General features: G+C 40.2%; 2 protein-coding genes across 2 annotated transcripts; both read left to right on the forward strand.

The window, feature by feature from the left end:
* Positions 1-1,585: 1,585 nt before the first annotated feature.
* Positions 1,586-11,943, forward strand: LOC127244848 (peroxisomal nicotinamide adenine dinucleotide carrier). The gene is made up of 11 exons (XM_051265380.1): positions 1,586-1,996; positions 2,177-2,254; positions 2,363-2,437; positions 5,658-5,788; positions 7,192-7,246; positions 8,533-8,628; positions 10,066-10,134; positions 10,199-10,306; positions 10,411-10,479; positions 10,718-10,772; positions 11,484-11,943. Exons 1-11 carry the CDS (start codon positions 1,916-1,918, stop codon positions 11,681-11,683), a joined length of 1,017 nt encoding a protein of 338 aa, XP_051121337.1. The 5' UTR covers positions 1,586-1,915; the 3' UTR covers positions 11,684-11,943.
* A 5,126-nt stretch (positions 11,944-17,069) lies between these two features.
* Positions 17,070-17,705, forward strand: LOC127245069 (uncharacterized). Its single transcript, XM_051265712.1, has one exon. The coding sequence runs from the start codon at positions 17,070-17,072 to the stop codon at positions 17,703-17,705; it is 636 nt and encodes a 211-aa protein (XP_051121669.1).
* Positions 17,706-23,505: the final 5,800 nt, after the last annotated feature.

Here is a 23,505-nt window from a genome sequence, read left to right on the forward strand (position 1 = left end):
TTATATATATTTTTTATCACAAAAAATTATATAAAACATAAATAGAATAAAATATAATTATTTTGAATAAAAAATTTAGTAAAATGATAAATTAATTAATATTAAACATAATAGTATAAAGATTATAAAAATATATATTATTTGTATTTCAAATAGAAATTAACAATATTCAAACGATTTTAAATAAAATTATAGTATTTATCTCAAAAATATTATATTAAAATACTATTTAAATCAAAATTCAAATTAAAATTCTTAAGTTCAAATCAAAACCAATAAAATATACTTAATTGTCATTTTATATATAAAAATTAATATAAAAAATTATTTTACTAAATATTTCAATAGAAATCGGTAATACAATCAGCTAGTAAAAATGAAAAATACGAATATTTTAAAAAATTATAAATATAAAATTTTAAAAAATGGTGAAGAAGATAGTGCTATTTTTTAGAAACTCAAATCCAAATAATAAAATTTAAACAAATTTGGTTTCTTTGGGATTTTAAATTGATTGGAATATTTATTTATTTATTTTGTTTAAATCGTATATGATAATATATGAAAAAAATATTATATTTTTATTGAAAAATATATCAAATGAATAATACGAATATTGATTTAAATTTAAAATTATAAAAAATAAACCATAAATAAATAAGAACATGTTTTCTTAATGAAAAATACATTTTCCCAAAAAATACATCTTCTAAAATAAATTAATATTCATTTCGTCTAGTAACAATTGATCTATTTTTTATATTTGTCTGTCCATAACAATTGATTTTTTTTAAGTAAAATTTATTAAATAAAAAATATATTTAATAAATATAAATTAACTTAATTAATTACATAACATATAATATCATACATAATATAAGACTCACTTAAAATTCATTTATTTCTGTCTATCTTTTAAAAAATAAATATTTTAATTTACATTTAAAATTTTACATTTTTTTTATAAAATTAGTTTATATTAATTATAAAATAAATAAACATATTGTTTGTTTACTTGTATTATAAAATTTATTTTAAAATTATCAATATCATTAATTATACATAAAAATATAATACTATCTCCGTCCCATAACAAATTATTCATTTTTTCATTTAGTCCGCCTATCTGTTTTTTTTAGTAATTGTATTATCTACCTTACAACTTACAATATATTACACAAATACTGTTATCTTTATATCGCATCATATTAACAAGATTATTTTAGTTATTTCTGAAAAAAACAAATGAATACTTAATTATGAAAATGATGAAATATTCCTCACTGTTATTAAATATTTTATGATATTTTTAATAAAAAAATATTTTCTTCGTTGTAAAACCATAGATACTTGAGATGAGTAACACAGTTAAAAAATAATAATATTATATCTATAGTGTGGTAAAAGTGTTACTAAAACACTAAAATAGTTTTTAGTAATTATTATAAAAAATGAGAATAATTTTGTAAAATAATAAAAAAAATAATTATAAAGATAAAATTTTTATTTTGATACGTACTAAAATATCAAAATTAATTATTTTTTTAAGACATGACTAATATATTGGGTATAGGGGCATCGAAAACACATTATTAATAAGTGTAGCAGAGATGGAGATGTATAGATGTATAGGCGATATGCCCAAGTGCAGGCATTGAAAGCACAGCAACCGAAGTCGCCGAGAATCGAAGGACGTTTCCTATTCGCTTGTTTGCAGATATCCTTGCTTGGATTTTCGTCTGTTATTATTATTAATATTTTTTGGGGAATTTGGATATGTTTACCATGATTTTCCCTATATAATTTCGCTGACTTCCGATCGGGAGATTGTCGCTTCTGTTCCCATCATTTTCTAGATCTCAGTTTCTTGCTTTCGCGAGATCTGGAACCCATAAGCTTGATATTTGCGGAGATCATGTCGGAAGCTTTGATCAATGGCGTCGCCGGGGCCGGCGGAGGAATCATCGCTCAACTGATTACTTATCCTCTGCAAACTGTACGATACTTTAATTTGATCAATTATTTTAGAATTTCTGGAGATACTGTGAAGATTCAAAGTCGGTGTGTGTGAGAGAGATTTCTTCTTCTTTTATTTTTTATTTTTATTTTTTTTATCACAATTATTTTATTTTGTAATTTGGAAGCGGTGAATTGTGATGATCCCCGATTGTATTAGGTCAATACTCGTCAACAAACCGAGAGAGATCCGAAGGAGAAGAAGAAGGCGCTGGGGACTCTGGAACATATGTCTAAGGTCATCACTTTAGATTCCTTTTTATACCTACAGTTACGTATCTAGTATTGTTTGCTTGATTTTTATTTCTTCTGTTCTACTCCTATATGATTAACATTGCGTATGCAGGTTGTAAGGCAAGAGGGGTGGGCTCGGCTCTACGGGGGGCTGACTCCGTCGCTTGTTGGCACCGCAGCGTCGCAAGTAAGCTTGTCTTGATCCCCTTTTTGATTGTATTTGCGTCTGCAATACGTGTTTACTTCTCTCTATGTAGGGGAAATTTAAGGCTGGCATTAATTGTGCACTAATTGACAAAGCAACTTGAAAGAACTTTCTGGCAATGAAATTGGTGACTTTTAGCGAAAATCGTTTTATTTATTTATTTAAAAAACGATGATGTAAAGTTTTTTAATATTAATTAATTTTTTTAATTACTAATTAAGATATCATTTTGAATTTGGTATATTTTTAGAACTGTTATTGAAGTTCTCATCCAAATATATTTTGATACAGTTAGTTATATTGTTGAATTTAGCTTTAAATTTGAGGAAAGGAGTAATTTTTTTTGGGGGCTACAAAGCTGCCTGTATATCTTAAAATTTTGTCGTATTTATCAAATAGATTGGGAGTTAGACAACTCCACATGAAGTTTTACGAATTGGCGAACATGATAGCTCATTCAAAACCTTTAATTTTGATACATTTCAATGATTTAGTTTTCTCATTCATATATATAATAATTAAATAGTCTACAAAAATTCTCTCAATTTTTAAAATAGAACATTCTTAAAGTAGATTAAGATTAAGATAATTAATTAGTCTAATTAACGTGGACATGTTAAGTAGGACACAGGGAGTACATAATAGCAATGGTGGGCTCATGGTCTTTGATATGTGTGCCATGGAGGATGACAAAATATCAGCATCTGCACCAACTTTCTGTTTTTGGCTTGTTATGAAGTCATAATGCTCTATACAATTGAAACAGAATATTTTATGCCTCAGTCTTATTGCAAATTATAATTTGGAAAAAAAGGGTAAAGAACAGGGTTAAATGGTCTCCACAACAAATAATTTTAATAGACAAGCAAATATTAAAAAAACTTTAAAAGTTTGTTTGGTTGTGATTTCAACCTTTTGTTTTCACTATTCATTTACTTTAATTTGTTTTTTATATGCTGAAAAAACATATTATGCATACATTTTTTTTTTTTTTAAAATTCCAAATATCAATTCAAATATCTATTTATATCAATATTAAACAAACTTTATTTAGAAATTTTTATTATTTCCAAAACACACCAAAACACAAAGGGTGTGTTTGTTTGTGGGTTTTAGTTTTTGGTTTTGGATTTTTGAATAGTAAAAAATTGAATTTGAATAGTTGTTTGATATGATATAAATAGAGGTTGATGTGATGTTTTGAATGTAAAATAAATTTTTAGTATAATATAAAAAAAGAAAAGAAATTGTTTGATGTGATATTTTTGGATGAAAAAAATAATCTGTATAGTAGAAACTTGAAACCTGTGATAAAACACACAAAAGAACACAATCAAAGAAACTTTAATAATTCAGTCCTTGAACTCACATCTTTCATATTTCTTTAGTTATGTTTTCAGTCACCCATTTTCTCTGTGCATCCATTGTACATTTTTTTCTCCAAAAAAATATCACATCATATTCATAGTTTTCATTTAATATATTACATACAAAATTTAGTATTTTAATTTGAGATATTTTTTGTGAGGTATGTGAATTATGTATTAAAGTTGACTTTTTGTGAGAAAATAAAAAATATATATTCAGTCTGTTCATTCAATGTTTTTAGATGAATTGATTTTTTGTGTGTGGTATGGAGAACTGATTTGGTAATATAAAAAAAATATTTTGTATTGAATGGTCAATTTTTTTATGAGTCGATGATATATATATTATATTAATGTGTGTGTATATTTGTATTTTTTTAATAATATTTATGGAGAATTGTTCCATTGAAAAATCCTAAGTGAACAGATTGATTATATATACTGAGAATTGACATCAGTTAAAGAATTGTTTGGGTGAACAAAGTTCAATAGTTATTTCAATTCAAAATACATACTATTTCGAACACAACAAAATACATCCAAACAAATTTTAACTACTAACTTTAAGGTACTTAAACACTAACAGTTGTACCTGTAAAAACTATTTTACCTACATGGGAAGATGTACTCAAACGAAAAACTTTAAGTCCATCAAAAGGGATTAAAAATAAGATATCAACTTTGAAATAAAACAAATTTCAAGAAAAATAGAAAATAAAAAGATTCATTAACTATAGTATTATACATGATTAAATATATAATGCAGATTATATTGGTTATAAATTATTTTTATGTTTCATTTTTTTTGTTTTTCGTGTGTGCTTTTTGTTTTGATGTGTTTGATGTAAAATAGTTATTATATGTGATATTTTGTATGAAAAATAAGCGTTGAATACGAAGTTGGGTGTTGGATGTATGCTCTTGGAGGAAAATTGGAATATTATATGGTAAAAAAAATGCAAAGAAACACACTTTGTAACCATCAAACAAAAAATATTTTTGTTAAATAAAGAATTAATGGGTTTGTTCACTTAGTTTCTGGATGAATGCGTTTTTAATGTTAGGTATGAAGAATTGTGTAGGTAATATGAAAAATAATTTTTTGTTGAATTGTTGATTTTTTGTGTTAATGTGTGTGTGTCTTGTATTTTTTATAATATTTATGGGGAATCGTTCCACCAAACAGTACAAAGTGAACAAATCTAATATACTCATGTAGAGAGAGAAAGAGAGAGATCTAAATAATTTTGTAAGAACCATGAATATCTACATATGGCCCACATTAGTTGGACCCGATATTTAATCATTGATGATAATATTATATATATATTATGAGTGTGTTCGTTTGGCGGATTTCTCCGGATTTCTACTATTAACTAAATTTTTTCTTCTAAAAACATCAAATCAAATACCTATTTTTTCATTTTTAATATTATTCTAAAAATTAATTTTACATTTAAAACATCACATCAACACCTATTTATATCACATTATACAACTATTTTAATTCAATATTTTTACTATTCAAATTCCGACTCAAAATCCAAACCCCCAAACAAACACACCCTATCTTTGTTCAATCTGCTAGGCATGCTCTATGAACATTTGTTTGTTTGGTTTTGATTTGAAATTGTAGTGTTGATTTGAGTTTTGTTTTAATTAATATTTAATGTGATGTTTTATGAGAAAAAATATTATATTTTTATTGGAAACCATGCGAGATAAATAGTGTTTTGGGGTATAAAACCCAAAACAAACACACAAATTTTTGTAGTTTTACAATATTCTGAATAAGATGCCTGGTTTCTTATGTATTTACAACTTTTATGGTACAGGGTGTTTATTATTATTTCTATCAAATATTCAGGAACAAAGCTGAAGCTGCTGCTTTTGACCGAAAGAGAAGAGGCACTGGGGATGGATCAGTTGGAATGCTCTCATCACTTATGGTTGCTGCACTATCAGGGTAATATGCTCCTCAATAAACTCCTTTTTGAATCAACATTTGGTTATATAGTGCAGTATAGGCATAGTTCATCTTGGTTTGCCAGAAATTCGACTGATCATAAACACCGTAGCAGGATTACAGCAATAACTGTTTGGAAGAATGAAAGAGGGAGTTTCATGCATGTGCTAGTCTATACCCGCTAGTTGATTTTAATTTCAAAATATGGAAATGACCTTTATCCATAAAAAAGTAAAAAAAGTTCGAATCTGAACTGTCCACCTGATCTAGAAAAGAAATAGCTGGACCTTTCTGAGATAAGACTTTTCTACTCTTGCTGTGAGAACTTGATAGGAAGTAGGGACAGAATCTTGGGAATGAGGAGGGGGCAATGAACCTCTTTGTGTACCGGAGGCGGGAATGGACTTAGGCTTGCTTTCGCAGGCTTGAGCTTTTATTGATCAGTTCTTTATTATTTATTTGCTTTGGCTTTACTTATGAACTTTTATTATTTTGAGTTGGGCGTGTCTCTTATTTATTGGATGGATTTATTTTAATTTTAGTAAGTAGGATTTAGTAGTAATATTTAACGAAAGGAGTACCTAGGGTTCGAAGGGATATTCATGATTTAGGAAATAAAGTAACTTTGAGGCTTTTGGGCAAACGGTTGATTCTGTTTGATTGTTTTTTTCGGCAAACAATTGATATCGTTTGATTGTTTTTATCTATTTATCATGTTTCTATCAGTACTTGAAACACAACCTGCTTCTAATATGAGACTACTGACTACCATGACTGGATAAACCCCCAACTTCCACGCAGCGGCGGTGGTGGCTAAAGGCTGCTCCACTAAAATGCATTGTTAACATCTAGAGGTTTTGAACATATACTTAGACCATAACTTGTACATAGATACTTCATAGACCTAGCAAACAGCGTTTTTGAAATTTCAAGGCAATGATGAACCCTTTTGTAATATACTTGGAGAATTCAGGTTTCGGTTGTTTCTAGTTGTTATTTTAAGTTCATTTAGACCTGTATTTCACCAGAGATATCGATTATCAGCTTTACCAGCATGTCTTGAAACCTACCAATATATATATTTAACAAATATTGGTCCTCTCCATTGTCTCTTTTCTGAAAGTGGCTTGTGTGCACTGACTATGATTGCAGCAAAATTTACTATATGCTTTTTCTCTACCAGTACCAGTGAAGATATCTCTTTACAATATGTGTACGTAACATGCTGCAATTGTATTGTACTTGGAAATCTTCATCATTGTTATTATTAATATACATTATCTATCTATGGGACAACAAAAATTTCAATAGCGTAGGATGAAATTTCTTATAGACATGTTCCCCATTTAATTGATTTAATATATAGAGAAATCGATACCTTCTACAAGCTTCCTTTTTTACAGGTGTGTGAATGTACTTCTGACAAATCCTATATGGGTGGTTGTAACACGCATGCAGGTAGCACAGCCTTCCTAGTTGGCCAATTTACTGTGTTTTTCCCTCTTATGATGATTTATGATTTTATGAATGAATTATTGCTTGTTACTGCGGATCTTATCCTATTATTTTGAAATTTCCCATTTCATAGCACAGGTTTCAAACAATTACCCGAATACTCATGTCAACCTCATTTTTACAATGCAATTTTCCTAGTCATTTGCTTTCTAATTTATTTGCTATTTTGGTGAGGAGCGTCGGTCATATTGTAGTAGTGTTTATGTTTTCCCCCCTATGTAGTAACATTTTATTTTTTTCTTTCTAAGGTGTCTTTTGTTACCACGGGCATATTCATATATCCATCTAACTTTCTGCCTTAAAGGATTCATAAATTTTCATTTAGGCATTGTTTGTTACAAAAGAAGAGATGAAGATAAATGATGAATATTTTTCTTGGAAGTTGAAACCAAACAAATACTTTATGTGTTTCGGGAGTTGAAGAGATTTGGAAAGAAAATTATATGATTACATATTTCCCTTTCTAAATATTACTTTTGATGGAATTTTGAGGATAATATTTTATATTATAAGCTAAGTTCCTACCAATTCTCACCTGTTCATTTGTTTCTGACTACCTTTGAGGAAATTTTCTATGAATCGGAAGAAGAGGTTCATTTCCTTTCTTTTTCTTCCCTTCTCAACCTTTTAAACTTTCAAACAAAGGGAAAAGTTTTTCTTTATCTTTCTATTCATATGAAGATAAATCCCTAAGGTATCTTAAATTATATATACATATACCAATTCTCACCTGTTCATTTGTTTCCGACTACTTTTGAGGAAATTTTCTATGAATCGGTAGAATAGGTTCCTTTCCTTTCTTTTCTTCCCTTCTCAACCCTTTAAACTCTCAAACAAAGGGAAAGGTTTTATTTATTTTTCTATTCGTATGAATCCCTAAGGTATCTTAATATATATATATATATATATATCAACCAGGCCATTCTTTATATAATTATAATGGCGTTACAGTCTAAAAGTAAGTGAAACCTTATCTTATTTAGACTCTGGTAATTATTTACCAATATATTGTGATTTAATCTTTACTGTACTGGTTATGCGGTCTGCATGCTTAAATTAGTAGGTGAACATAATGCACTTTATGCATGTGACATCTCCACTATATACAAAACTCCTATAAGTATTGGTCTGCGATCTCTACTTGGGGTATTTATGTGATGGACATTGAAACTGAAGAAAAATTCTTTTAGGCATGTGCTTCCACCTTATTCATGTAATTTATCCTGCAGACTCACACGAGGAAGGGTAAACCAAACTGTAGTGATTCTTCATTTGTAGGAGTAGATCTTGCAGCTTTGGAGTCTTCTTTTGGTACTGCTCATGCGGTATGTAGTTCATTTCTTGCAATAAGTGTTGGAGCTAAATGTGCATCTAGTTCCATTCATTCTAAAATTAGAAATTGTTTGGATGTGTTTCGGAGGTGATTTTTTGTATTTTAGGAATAGTAAAATCGGAATTGAGATAAGCTTTTGCTATGATGCTAATGTATTCAACATAATGTTTTAAATAGTAAATGAGTTTTGAATTTTAACTTAACATTTGATGAATGTGATGTATTATATGGAAAATGGGTTTTAGGATGTGATGTTTTTGATTGGAAAAAAAAAAAAAAATGTATAGGAAACACACACAACAAAACACAACCTAATGTTTGATGTGGTAATTTTAGGGGAAAGAATATAGGGTGTGTTTACTTGTAAGATTTTGGTTTTGGTTAATGCTAGATTGGAATAAAAAACACATACAAACACACCGTAAGACATCACATGTTTCATATTTCATCTTTCAAACTAATAGAGTGATAGGAATAGTTATGATGATAGAAATAGAAACTAAGTTTAAGAACTATAAAAGATAATGATAAATATTTTGAACTTTTACATTAAGGGTTTGTTCTCTTGGTTTTTTTTTCTTGTGTGTGTGGGTGTTTTGGGTTTTAATGTTTTTAAAGTGAAATAGTTGATGGATGTGATGTTTTGTATGGAAAGTGAGTGCTGGATGTGATGTTTTGTAGAATTGAGTAATTAAATAGTAAAAATTGGAACAAAATGCAAAGAAAACAAACTCTAAGTCTCAAGTTTGAGTGGAGCTAATATATTTATATACACTATGTTTCTTTGTTGACTTGCCCTTATTGAAATAAGATAGAGGTGCAACAAAAGATTGATAGTAAAGAAGAGTTCAATAGATGTGACCTAAAGTTCTTGGAGGCTGAATTAAAAGAGCTTACTGACCAGCTTCATAGTTTCTATTCAATTTTTAGATGTCATCTTTTGCCCTTATACTTTAAGCTATACGAGTTAATATATAATGTAGGTTAACTTTTAGCTTTGATGTCAATTGAAAAAGCAGTCGGTAAATTTCCTATCTTTGTGTTCAACTCTTTGATCTTTAAGTATCGTTAGTGATTTTAATATATACATGCATCATAATATTTGATTGATTAACTTTAGAGGTCAAATTCAAGATTGCCTTTTGTTTCTCCTCTATTTTCATTTATTTTGTTAGTGATATGTATACACACGTACACGTAACAATATTTCGTTACAAAAGCATTTGAAAATTACTGAAAGTTTTTCTTATTTATGGTTTAAAGATTAGAGGCCTTTTGGGCGTGTTTTCTATTTATTTTTCAATTGCATATGCACATATATAATTATGAGTAAGCATATTTATGCTTGTTTTTAGCTTGACTTGGATCTAATTTGTAGTCTCCAACCTTCACGAGAATACTATCCTCATTTATAAATTCTGTTTTGCAGATTCAAGAGGTCTACGATGAGGCTGGACTCTTTGGATTTTGGAAAGGTGTTTTACCCACACTGATCATGGTATGCACTTAATGCTCTTGTAGCTCTGCTGGTTATTTGTTGATAGTAATCAATACTGCCACAGGTGAGCAATCCTTCAATACAATTTATGCTGTATGAAACTCTCTTAAAGAGGCTGAAGAGCCGACGTATTGCACGTGGAAAGCTGAACAGTGATGTCAGTGCTTTGGAGGTGGTAGTTTGATTTCTCTGTAACACTTTAGTCATTTACATTCTCATGGCTACTTTGCGTCTAGTGCCAGAATAACTCTGTAGTTCTCACATCATTTTGGATAGATATTTTTCCTTGGAGCTTTGGCCAAACTTGGTGCTACAGTTGTTACATATCCTCTTCTGGTTGTTAAGGTAACATTAGTTTCTCATTTGTACTACTTATTGATTTTTCTATGCATATAATGTTTTGTTCCTGTTATTGAAGTGATCTAAGAATATCTACTCAATTAGTCAGTGCTTTATTTTGTCACTGCAGTGTGTGAAACTTGATATCCACTTTCCTTAATGATGACCAGTCCAATGACGTGTAATCATGGCCAGTTCACTTTGTTGAAATTTGTTACACACTTCTTGTTCTTTTTTCTTGCAGTCAAGACTTCAAGCTAAGCAGAAGGCTGGTGGAGACAAGAGGCATCAGTATAGAGGTTTGTTTTTATGATTCTATCTTGAAATTTGCATAAATCTATTTTGAGTTTTGGTCATCAAATTTTATTACTTACAACATCTACACACCTATATTTTGAGCAGTCTCTCTTTCAGGATTCAAGGGTTAGAATTTGTAGGTAATTTTCATATAACTTTCAACATGAAATCAGCGATGAATGTGAATGTTTCTTCATTGAGATGCAACTCAATGATATAAAACCCATCCAACCACCACTGTTCCCTTGACAATGCTATCAAATTTCATCCCTTTTTACTTTTTAGTGAGAGTTTGTGGTTCTGACGTTTGAGTCAATAAAAAATTATAAAGGATAAAGGATGGGCTATATCTATGTTATGGGCTAATGTGGAGCAGATTGAATTGACAAGAACTCATGCATTGTTAGTGATATAGCTTGTGAGACAACCTTGACATATGAAATAGGACTATAAAGCAAGTTTTCTATTATAATATTCGAAAAGAGAATAAGCGTGACAAAGAGTTATTACTACATATTCTTTTTCCTTATTCCATTCTTCACACAATTACACACTCTTGTGGTTCACATTCATTTGTTTTTGGATAATAAACGGCAAGAGGATGGATGATCTATAGGCTGCGTTCTTTCTGCTCCAAATTTAAAGCCCACCTCTTGCAGGATTCTACTTACGGGCCACATTTTAGCTCCATAGTTTATGGTTGCTGTGTGCAGGCACCATGGATGCAATATTGAAGATGATACGGTACGAGGGAGTGGATGGGTTTTATAAGGGGATGAGTACGAAAATAGTGCAAAGTGTGTTTGCAGCTGCCATTCTTTTCATGGTGAAGGAAGAACTGGTCAAGGGTAGCAAGTGGTTGGTAACAAGGGGTGGTGGTGCTGTCCGAAAACCAAAGCTGCTGCTTCAGTGAGGTGAGTTCAGTTAAGGTGACATGCTAGCTTCATCACTCACCCCCTCCCCTAATAATATCAATAAAAGAAACCACCATTTGATACTAATAGAAATCGAATTTGAACTTGTAAGAATGAAGAACACATAATCAAGTATCATTTGATTTGATGTTTAGGAGTAGCTATCAATCACACAAGTTAGTTGTACGGTAGTTGTTGCTCAGATCACCATGCTGAAACTGCATTATAAACTTGTTCAACAAATTATTTGTGTGCGCCATATTGTCAGCTTGTTTGTGTTTTCAGTGGTTTTTGTATCTTGATTTGTTTGTGCTATAGTCTGAATGTTTGTGTTTAGATATTAGTAAAATATAAATAGTCCACAAACGAAGGCTCGTTCATGAAGAAGTGAAAGAAGTATCATCATCAAGCTATACCGGAAGGCTCATTCATAAATCAACGGACTCTACTTTGTAGCGCTAGGGCTAAAAATACGAACACAAGCAATTAAATAGAAATTTTAAAGATATAATACACTGGCTTATCATATAAATGAAGAGAGTTAGACTCAAAATTAAGTCGAAAATTAGTTTAAAGGAGCTCAACATTAATAGTAAATTCAAAAGCATCTTAATAGATGTGATAGTTTTATTTTTCCTCAATGGTTCATGATGTGGATGCATTAGTTAGACATAATAGAAGCCCCACACCTACAGGATAAAGAATCAAATGTAAATTAATACAATATATGTCAATATCAAAAAATCAATTGGAAAAGAGAAATTAAATAAAATTGCACATGTCATGTGACAATTCACAAATAAGTTTTTTAGTGTGTTTCTTACATCTCTTTTTATTCACAAAGAAAATTCTACTAGACCTTAATTAGGGTCGGTTCGATCTACTTTACCAATCTTATTATTTTGTTGGACACGTCCTACAAATACACATCACAAATATAAGGTCATAACCCTCAAGGAATTTCACAAATAATACGTAAGGGTTCGAAGCCCAAGGTATACATATGATAATTTATTAATTAGTTGCGAGGGATTGTACACGACCCATCTTTACATTCCATATGGCGGTCTAAAGGTCACTTCATCGCAAATAACATGCACCTCGGAATCATCCAAAAGGAAACTTGTCATCATGATGCCATGACCTAGCCTATTCGGGATCTAGGTCAATGTTAGCTAGTTATTATAAAATAACGGTATATTTTTACGTGTTTGCAAGTAACAGAGGTGGAAGATTATGCTTCATCATTCCATACGATCGACGAGTTGATCGAACTTGACGAGTGATTCCAATTAATAATTTGATTCAATACTCAATATACGATTAAACAAATCTTAATCAAATGGATTTCAACTCGAAATATTCCATTCATAAAATATTTAGCTAACTAATCAAAAGATATCAATCAAGAATCATGCTTTGCAATATAAGAGAAACTAAAAAAAAAGTTTTCAAATTTGCTCATAAAACATTTTCCACTTATTATATTTATTTAGTAGCTAAATCAAGAATGGAAAAATATTAACATTCAATAAGTTCATTAAAAAGTCTTACATTCTTTTTTAAAACAATTATTTGAATAATACGTCCATTCAAAGAAATATCATCTAACTCTAAAGATAATCACAATTTTTTTTCCAAAAATCATAAATTAGGTTAGGACAAAATTCAAAATTTTAAAACATGTCACAAATCTTATATTTTCTAACTTAGATTAACATAATAATCTCCACATAAACCCTAAATAATATATTAATCAACTTACTAAAACAAAATTTGCAAAACTTAAACTTTTAGAACAAACTCATTTGAAAATAATTAATTTTTTTTTTTTTTTTTACATAAAATCAACAAATAAGTCTAGAATATATATTATACTACTTAATTAAGAATCATTTCACTTATTCTAAAAGAATCCAAAAGAAAAATTTTAATGGAATAACTTTTGAACAAAAAAGGAGAGCTTGGCGGCAATTGGAATTAGGAGAGAAGCATGATGCGAACTTGCCTCTCTCTATTAAAAAAATTATACATAGATCTATTATTTGTATTTTATTTCCTTTGGGCTATATAATTGGGTTAGGAGTTAGGGTCGGGTCTAGGGTTTTAGGGGTTTAGGGTAAAAAAAACTTCATCTTGGGCAGATAGCGGGAATCGAACCCGCATCTTTTCCTTGGCAAAGAGAAATTTTACCATTTGACTATATTCGCATTTTTTATTCGTGATATAAAATATATCCACGGTCGGGTTTAGGGTTTAGGGTTTAGGGTTGGGGGTTTAGGGGTTAGGGGTTAGGGCTAGGGTTTAGGGGTTAGGGTTAGGGTTTCGGGTTTCGGGTTTCGGGGTTGGGGTTTCAGGTTTGGGGGTTGGGGTTTGGGGTTTGGGGTTTGGGGGTTAGGGCTTGGGGCTTGGGTTTAGGGTTTAGGGTTTTTATTTTTTATTTTTTTTTATTTTTTTTATTTTTTATTTTTTTATTTTTGGCTGGGCTCAAAGAGCTGCCTACGTACCCCAACGGGATCAAGCCATACGTAGTTCTGCAAAGTTCGGTACAAGTGCTGTAAAAATAAATAAAGATTGTAAGCAACTAAAAGCTAACGGAAGCGAAAGCACGGGAGGCCCGCCGCGTCAGCATGGATGAGGCCACGGGTCCTCGCTGGGATGTCCGCCGGCTCAAGGATCCGCATATGAGGAAGGGCAACAGAGGTGTTCGCTAAGTTGTCCGCCACTTTATTGCCCTCGCGGAAAATATGAGAGATCCTCCACTCGATGCTGCGAAGCTGTAGGCGCAGGTGGTGGAGACAAGGCTGGAGAGTCCAGTGTCCCGTCGAGGAGGAGATGAGAGAGATACTGCTGGCCGAGTCCGTCTCGATCCAGAGAGGGAGGAGGCCGCGGGCAACCGCCAGGTCCACTCCAGATCGAATCGCCTGCAGTTCGGCCAAAGTGTTCGTCGTATTCAAAAGGGGAACTTGGAATGCCACAATTGGGGCGCCGGTGGCATCCCGAATGACGCCCGCGGCTCCAGCGGCGCCTGGATTCCCGAGCGATGCCCCATCAGTGTTGAGTTTGAACCAGCCTGGAGACGGGGCTTCCCAGCGTACCATGACCGGCGGCCGAAGAACCGGAGGTGGGAGGCGAAGGCCGAGACTAGAGGCTAGATGCACCTCCCCAGGCCAGTGCTGACGCTGGAGGAGGCCAGCACGGCCTAAGACCTGCAAATGCGAGTGAATACGCCAGATAATCCTGTCAGATGAGATCTGGATACCTCGGTGTTTGGCGTCATTCCGTGCCGTCCAGAGAAACCAGAAGGCCAGAAGCGGTATATAAGTACGGATACTCCGCGCATGTCGGGAGGACAGACGCCAAGCGGAAACCATCAGGTGGGGCGCATGTGTCCGCGGGATTTGGATATGAAATAAATCGGCAAGATGGCGCCATACGCGCTGGGCCACCGCCGACGAGAAGAATAAGTGCTCGATCGTCTCAGACTCCCGACAGCATTGGCAGCAAGAGACAATAGGGAGGCCCATCTTCCGTAAGGCCTCATCGACAGGTATCCGACGGCGAAATAAACGCCATAGGAATACCGACATTGTAGGAGTAAGAAGCGGCGACCACAAGCTGCAAGAGAGCCAGCTCCGTGCTCCAGCTGTTCGGCTCATCTCCCATGCTGAGGTTGTAGAGAAAGTACCTGTGGTCGAGGCCTTCCAAATCGGCTGATCCGCAATCTGGAGATCAGAAGGAATCGCCGAGACCTGCTGAACAAGGGTTTCAGGGAGGTAAGCGCGGAGGCGCGGCAAATCCCACGTCCCGTTAACCCACATCTCTTTCACCCGTATCGGCGGAGGGCGGTCCTGGCGGTCAGCGCATAGCGGACGATCTCCACACCAAATATCATACCAGAAGAAGCAGTCCCCGCGCCCCAAATTCCAAGTGATCTGAGTCTGTGCCTCATCTCGAACCTGGCAGAGACGCTTCCAAACCGGGCTGTCATAGCTCCTGCAGGGTGCAAGTCCTGGAAAGGAATTCCGAAAATATTTCTGTTGAAGCGCGCGAGCCCAAAGGGAGGAGCCATCTCTGAGTCGCCACCACAGTTTAAACGAGAAGGCCCGAACCGTATCGGCCAGGCGACGAATGCCAAGCCCACCCTCCTCCTGTGGCCGTGCAATATCCGCCCAGGAGATCCAATGGCGGCGGCGTAGGGTTTAGGGTTTGGGGTTTGGGTTTTGGGTTTTGGGTTTTGGGTTTTGGGTTAGGGTTTAGGGTTTCGGGTTAGGGGTTTTTTTTTTTTTTTTTTTTTAAAAAAAACTATATAGCAGTGGCTGAACCCAAGGTGGGCTGCCTACGTACCCGAACAGGATCAAGCCATACGTAGTTCTTAGTAGAGCTACATAGTCCAAGTAAACAAACATGCATGACAGGCCTAGGTAATCAAAGTATAACACCAATCAACACTAAGCCAATCAAGCTAAATGAGTAAGTAACGTCATACCAATACGAGGCCTACACCCGGAAACGGAAGCCCGGAAGTCCGTCAGCATCCGCTCGAAGGAGGCCTCTAGTCGCCCGAGGGAGATCCATCGGAAGAAGTATCCGCTCCGTCGGAAGGGAGACCGCCGTCGTCGCTAAAACATCCGCAACACGGTTCCCCTCCCGATAAATGTGCGAGATCCTCCAAGTCGTATCCCGTAAGCGCATGCGAAGAGTAGATTTGACTATATTCCCAGAGACATCGTGCAGATTTGGCCCTAGTCGGGATGAGAGTTCCTCGTCGTTTGACATTGTGTCGGAGGATTCACCATTTCTCAAGGATGGTACCCCGCCATCCTTGTGTGGTTCCCCCTGCAGAGATTGGAGTACTGTATTGAGGGAGAGTTCTGGATCCTTATTGGAGAGGGATACCCTGTGTGCTCCCGATGGAGGTACTGATTTGTTACAGGGGGAGTTGTCCCCTCGCCCTGAGGATGTTCTAGAGCCTCCCGGCCGACTGGATAGCAGAGAGGTGCATTCTCCGCATTCTCCATCTTTGGATTTGGATGGCTCGCCGCTTATTGAGGACAGTTCCCCACCTTCCTTGTTCGATGTGTTAGCTCTTTCTCCTCGTGGGGATGGGAGCTTTGTTTCAGGAGTCCTGTCTCAGGAGAGTTCTGGGCCTTCATCGGAGATAGATGATCTTCGACAGTCTTGTCGGGTTACATCGGAGCCGCCCCCTGTCTTGACTCCTTTGATGGTGAAGCCTGAGGGGATGATTGGTTCCCCAGAGAGGGAGGAGTCTGAGGTTCCTTCGGGAGTCAGTGTACAAAGTAGACCGCCACTCCCTGAGGTGAGCCGCCGCATCACTCGTAGTATTGCCCGCCTTCAGGCGCGTTCGTCCGTCGCCACGTTCCTATGACTGATTTCTCTTTTTTAGTTTGGAATGTTCGGGGTGCTGGGAACCCCCGAGCCCAGCGGGAGATTCACTACTTGTGTCGCACGCATCGGGTGCGCATACTGCTCCTACTGGAGCCTATGGTCGAGGCGGCGCCAGAGTACTTCTGTCGTCGCCTCGGATTTGCTCATATGATAGGGAATGAGGCGAACACGATTTGGTTGTTTGTCGATAGTTCATTCCAGTGTCAGATGGTTGCGAGTGACGATCAGTGGATTCATGTGCAGTTATCGTCACCACAGAATCGTCGACCCCTTCTGCTGACAGGGGTTTATGGGAGATGTAGTGTTGTCAGGCGTCGGGAGATATGGGGATTCTTGGAGGAGACTGCAGTCTCAGCTGTTGGGGTTCCTTGGATAGTCGGTGGCGACTTTAATGCCATCGCAGATATATCGGAGAGGGAGGGCCCAGGACGGCCGCGGCTGCGATCGATTCAGGATTTTTCGGGCGCTCTCCTTGATGCTGGATTGATAGATGCCGGTTTTGAGGGTCCTCAGTTTACCTGGACGAACCGGCGGGTGTGGAAGCGCCTAGATCGGATACTTTATAGCCGTTCGTGGGAGGAGTTTGCGGAGACCACACGGGTTCGGATTTAGAGTTTGGGGTTTGGGGTTTGGGGTTGGGGGTTTGGGGTTGGGGGTTTGGGGGTTGGGGTTTAGGGGTTAGGGTTTAGGGGTTTAGGGGTTAGGGTTTAGGGGTTAGGGTTTTGGGGCTTGGGGCTTGGGGCTTGGGATTAGGGTTTAGGGGTTGGGGGTTGGGGGTTGGGGTTTGGGGTTTGGGGTTTGGGGTTGAGGGTTTGGGGTTTGGGGTTTAGGGGTTAGGGGTTGGGGTTTAGGGGTTCGGGGTTCGGGGTTCGGGGTTCGGGGTCGGGTTCGGGGTTCGGGGTCGGGTTCGGGGTTCGGGGTCGGGTTCGGGGTTCGGGGTTCGGGGTTCGGGGTTCGGGGTTCGGGGTACGGGGTTCGGGGTACGGGGTTCGGGTTCAGGGTTCAGGGTTCAGGGTTCAGGGTTCAGGGTTGAGGGTTTTGGGTTTTGGGTTTTGAGTTTTGGGTTTTGGGTTTTGGGTTTGGGGTTGGGGGTTGGGGGTTGGGGTTTGGGGTTTGGGGTTAGGGTTTAGGGTTTAGGGTTTAGGGTCTAGGGTCTAGGGTCTAGGGTCTAGGGTCTAGGGTCTAGGGTCTAGGGTCTTGGGGTTATGGGGTTAGGGGTTTAGGGGTTTAGGGTTTAGGGTTTAGGGTTTAGGGTTTAGGGGTTAGGGGTTAGGGGTTTTTTTTTTTTTTTTTTTTTTTTTTTTTTTTTTTTGGCTGGGCTCAAAGAGCTGCCTACGTACCCCAACGGGATCAAGCCATACGTAGTTCTGCAAAGTTCGGTACAAGTGCTGTAAATGTAAATAAAGATTGTAAGCAACTAAAAGCTAACGGAAGCGAAAGCACGGGAGGCCCGCCGCGTCAGCATGGATGAGGCCACGGGTCCTCGCTGGGATGTCCGCCGGCTCAAGGATCCGCATATGAGGAAGGGCAACAGAGGTGTTCGCCAAGTTGTCCGCCGCTTTATTGCCCTCGCGGAAAATATGAGAGATCCTCCACTCGATGCTGCGAAGCTGTAGGCGCAGGTGGTGGAGACAAGGCTGGAGAGTCCAGTGTCCCGTCGAGGAGGAGATGAGAGAGATACTGCTGGCCGAGTCCGTCTCGATCCAGAGAGGGAGGAGGCCGCGGGCAACCGCCAGGTCCACTCCAGATCGAATCGCCTGCAGTTCGGCCAAAGTGTTCGTCGTATTCAAAAGGGGAACTTGGAATGCCACAATTGGGGCGCCGGTGGCATCCCGAATGACGCCCGCGGCTCCAGCGGCGCCTGGATTCCCGAGCGATGCCCCATCAGTGTTGAGTTTGAACCAGCCTGGAGACGGGGCTTCCCAGCGTACCATGACCGGCGGCCGAAGAACCGGAGGTGGGAGGCGAAGACCGAGACTAGAGGCTAGGTGCACCTCCCCAGGCCAGTGCTGACGCTGAAGGAGGCCAGCACGGCCTAAGACCTGCAAATGACAGTGAATACGCCAAATAATCCGGTCAGATGAAATCTGGATACCTCGGTGTTTGGCGTCATTCCGTGCCGTCCAAAGAAACCAGAAGGCCAGGAGCGGTATATAAGTACGGATACTCCGCGCATGTGGGGAGGACAGACGCCAAGCGGAAACCATCAGGTGGGGCGCATGTGTCCGCGGGATTTGGATATGAAATAGATCAGCAAGATGGCGCCACACGCGCTGGGCAACCGCCGACGAGAAGAATAAGTGCTCGATCGTCTCAGACTCCCGACAGCACTGGCAGCAAGAGACAATAGGGAGGCCCATCTTCCGTAAGGCCTCATCGACGGGTATCCGACGGCGAAATAAACGCCATAGGAATACCGACATTGTAGGAGTAAGAAGCGGCGACCACAAGCTGCAAGAGAGCCAGCTCCGTGCTCCAGCTGTTCGGCTCATCTCCCATGCTGAGGTTGTAGAGAAAGTACCTGTGGTCGAGGCCTTCCAGATCGGCTGATCCGCAGTCTGGAGATCAGGAGGAATCGCCGAGACCTGCTGAACAAGGGTTTCAGGGAGGTAAGCTCGGAGGCGCGGCATGTCCCACGTCCCGTTAACCCACATCTCTTTCACCCGTATCGGCGGAGGGCGGTCCTGGCGGTCAGCGCATAGCGGACGATCTCCACACCAAATATCATACCAGAAGAAGCAGTCCCCGCGCCCCAAATTCCAAGTGATCTGAGTCTGTGCCTCATCTCGAACCTGGCAGAGACGCTTCCAAACCGGGCTGTCGTAGCTCCTGCAGGGTGCAAGTCCTGGGAAGGAATTCCGAAAATATTTCTGTTGAAGCGCGCGAGCCCAAAGGGAGGAGCCATCTCTGAGTCGCCACCACAGTTTAAACGAGAAGGCCCGAACCGTATCGGCCAGGCGACGAATGCCAAGCCCACCCTCCTCCTGTGGCCGTGCAATATCCGCCCAGGAGATCCAATGGCGGCGGCGGTGCCCGTGATAAGAACCCCAGAAAAAACGAGCAAAAAGTTGCTCCACAGAGTGAAGTACCGCCTGGGGGGGGCAAAGTACCTGCAGCAGATATAGGGGGAGCGAGAACAAAGTGCTCCTGATTAACTGTAATCGACCCCCGTGAGATAGAACCGAGCGATCCCAGCGCTGCAGATAACGACGGAGTTTTCCAAGGAGTTCCTCATAAAGAATATTGCGCCGATTGCCCACATAGAGGGGCGCGCCAAGATATGTAAGAGGGAGTTCAGCTGCGCCAAAACCAGTCACCGATTGGAGCTGTCGTTGAACAGTCTCCGGGCACTGGCGGCTGAAAACAAGCTGGCTTTTCTGACAGTTCACCTTCTGGCCAGTAATCCGTGCGTAAGTCGTCAGAAAGTCGGTCAGAAGGCTGATGCGATTGCCACAGGTATTAGCGAATATGAGGACATCATCCGCATAAGCAAGGTGCGTCAGCCGGAACCGACCACGACACCGATAGTACAGATCCGGAAAACGGCTGTAGAGGCGCTCCAAGCCGCGTGATAAGAGATCTGCAGCCAAGACAAAAAGGGTCGGGGACAAGGGGTCTCCCTGCCTAAGGCCTCGCGAGGAGGGGAAGAAGCCACCCAGGTCCCCATTCACAAGGATCGAGTACCACGCATGCTCAACACAGTTCATAATCAAAGTGATGAAGTGAGCCGGGAAACCGAACCTGGAAAGGGCGTGCCGTAAGAACCGCCATGACACCCGATCGTACGCCTTGTTAAGGTCCAATTTCAGCAATAAATTGTGCGAGCCTCCTCTCAGATTATGATCATGGACCATCTCCGACGCTAACAGGATATTGTCCGCAATCGCGCGGCCTTTGACAAAGCCGCTCTGATGCGGCGATAGAAGCTGCGGCAGTAGAGGGCTAAGGCGCGTGGTGAGTAGCTTTGTGAAGATCTTACTGCTGACATTACAGAGGCTGATAGGTCGATAATCAGCCCATGCAAGTGGCCCCTCCTTCTTGGGGATAAGTACAAGAGTCGTCGCTGTATAAAACTTCAGGAGGGGGGCTCCCGAAAAGAAATCCAGTACAGCATCAAACACATCCTCCCGGATGATCTCCCAACATTTCTGGTAGAAGGCGGCAGAGAAGCCATCGGGACCAGCCGCACTATCTTGATCAATCGAGAAGACCACAGCACGAGTCTCCGCAAGTGTAGGCGGTTCAAGCAACCGAGTGCACTCGGCCGGCGGAACCTGGGGCGGTGGGTCTGCCAAGGCATCCATTTCCGACGTGTCGGCATCATCAGGCTGTCCCAACATCCCAGAGAAATAGGAAATGGCTGACTGCTTAATATCTGAGTGATCAGTGAGGGTACGAGCACCGTCAGCCATCGAGAAGATTGTCGCCCGCCGGCGTCGTTCCTTCACCATGGAATGGAACATACGGGAGTTCCGTTCTCCCTCGACCGCCCACCGACAGGCTGCTTTCTGTTTCCAGTAAGCCTCTTCCAGTGCAATCGCGTGCGTCAAAGCCGCAGCGCTACGCTGACGGCGGAGGAGGTTGGCGTCAGAGGGATCCCGATCGAACTCCGCTTCACACTCCTCTGCGTCTTTTTCTGCTGCTGCCAATACCTGAAAAACATTCCCAAATACCTGTTTGTTCCACCACTTCAGAGCCTGTTTGAGTCGTCCAAGTTTCAGTCGCAGGTTGAGGAGACCGGTGGTGCCCGTCGGGACAACCCAACTCTGGCGGACGTGGTCCTGAAAAGTGTGGTGTCTGGTCCACATGTTCTGAAACCGGAATGCAGAGGCAAGGCGGTGTCTTTCATGCGAGAATCGGACCAAGAGCGGGGCGTGGTCCGAGTGCATCCGCGGGAGGTGTCTGACACGAGTCGTCTCAGCGAAATCCTCCCAGGCAGTGTTGTAGAGAATGCGGTCCAGGCGCTCCCAAACTCGTCGATTTGTCCATGTATGGGGGGAGCCTTCAAAACCGGCATCGATAAGATTCGCATCAAGGATAGCCGCTGAGAAATCCTGAATAGAGCGCAACTTAGGGCGACCTGGGCCCTTCCGTTCAGATATGTCGGCGATGGCATTAAAGTCGCCACCGATAAGCCAAGGAGACCCCAATGACGAGGCCGCTGTGTCCTGTAGGAAAGACCAGAGGGCACGGCGCTGGGTGACAGAACATCGCGCATAGATCCCAGATAGGAAAAAGGGCCGGCGGTGCTGCGGAGACGAAACCTGCACCTGAAGACACTGATCGATCTCCGAAATAGGCTCCAGTTTATAGGAGTCATCAGCAAGAATCCAGATAGAATTGACCGCGTTAGTAAGCATCTGGGAGAAGCCAAAACGCCGGCAAAAGAAAGCAACATCCGCAAAAACCATAGGCTCCAGAAGAATAAGAATGCGGATACGGTGCTGCTTGCAGAGCCAATGTACCTCTCGTTGAGCTCGGGGGTTGCCAATTCCGCGCACATTCCAAACCAAGAGGGAGGTGTCTGTCATCGGGAACTGGCAGAAGGGCGACGAGAGGCACTTACTTGCTGACGGGAGATGCTGCGGGTGATCGGTCTAGAGAAGGCCGGCGGCAGAGCCTGTGGCCGGTCATCTGACACTGTCTCCAAAGATCCGCTGAGAGACGGAGGTTCAGCGGCCTGGTTTAAAACGCACACCCCCCTGCTCGGATGCGACTCCGTCGACAGAGCGACAACAGGGAGCGGTTCCGATGAAGTCCGCAGGAGGGGTGGGTTCGGACCAGATTCAGGGAGGAGCTCTGTCCCTGTAATTGCATCAGCAGGTAGATCACCAGAGTGAAAATCAGTGGTACCTCTCGGAGAAAGAGATAGTGAATCGAGGAGGGGCGGTTGGCCATCCTTAATAAGGGGCGAGTCACCATCCGAGTCCTCGGCGAAGGTGGCTTGTAGTGCAGAGTCCTCGTCCCGCTGGGTGTCCGAGGAAGGGGAACCAGTAGCCGATAGGCATGTGTCCACTGAAAGATCACGTCGATCGCGGATAGGGGATGCAGGAGGTTCAGAGAGCAGCACTGCCTTCCCCTTATCCAGGCCATGACCAGAGGGGAGTCCCCAAATTGCCAAGGATTGAGCAGGAGGAGGCGACACAGGCTCCGGCGGCACCTGCATATCATCAGCAAGCAGTGGTAAAGGCGACGAGGGTACCTGAGTGGCCAATAGGGGCTGCGGAAGGAGACCAAGGGCCGAGGCGGTGGCAGGAGTCGCTGGAGTGGGACTCAGTCGACAGTCATCCAGAGGGGAGGCAGGACTGTCAATCGGAGGCTCAGCTGTAGTCTGTCCGGCCAGAGGGCGGGCCGGCGAGGTTTCCGAAGGCGCCAGAAAGTCCCCAAAGGTAACTCGAACACCAGAAGTAAG

This window comes from Andrographis paniculata, unplaced genomic scaffold (genome assembly GCF_009805555.1).
Source record: "Andrographis paniculata isolate CXL003 unplaced genomic scaffold, ASM980555v1 Contig21END, whole genome shotgun sequence".
Taxonomy (NCBI): Eukaryota; Viridiplantae; Streptophyta; class Magnoliopsida; order Lamiales; family Acanthaceae; genus Andrographis; species Andrographis paniculata.

Bases quoted from the DNA above. Each gene is read 5' to 3' on its own strand.
- LOC127244848 (XM_051265380.1), top strand. From the start codon at position 1,916: ATGTCGGAAGCTTTGATCAATGGCGTCGCCGGGGCCGGCGGAGGAATC. The intron at 2,255-2,362 runs GTCATCACTTTA...TTGCGTATGCAG, and splicing joins CTCTGGAACATATGTCTAAG to GTTGTAAGGCAAGAGGGGTG. The intron at 10,135-10,198 runs GTATGCACTTAA...ATACTGCCACAG, and splicing joins TTTTACCCACACTGATCATG to GTGAGCAATCCTTCAATACA.
- LOC127245069 (XM_051265712.1), top strand. From the start codon at position 17,070: ATGACTGATTTCTCTTTTTTAGTTTGGAATGTTCGGGGTGCTGGGAAC.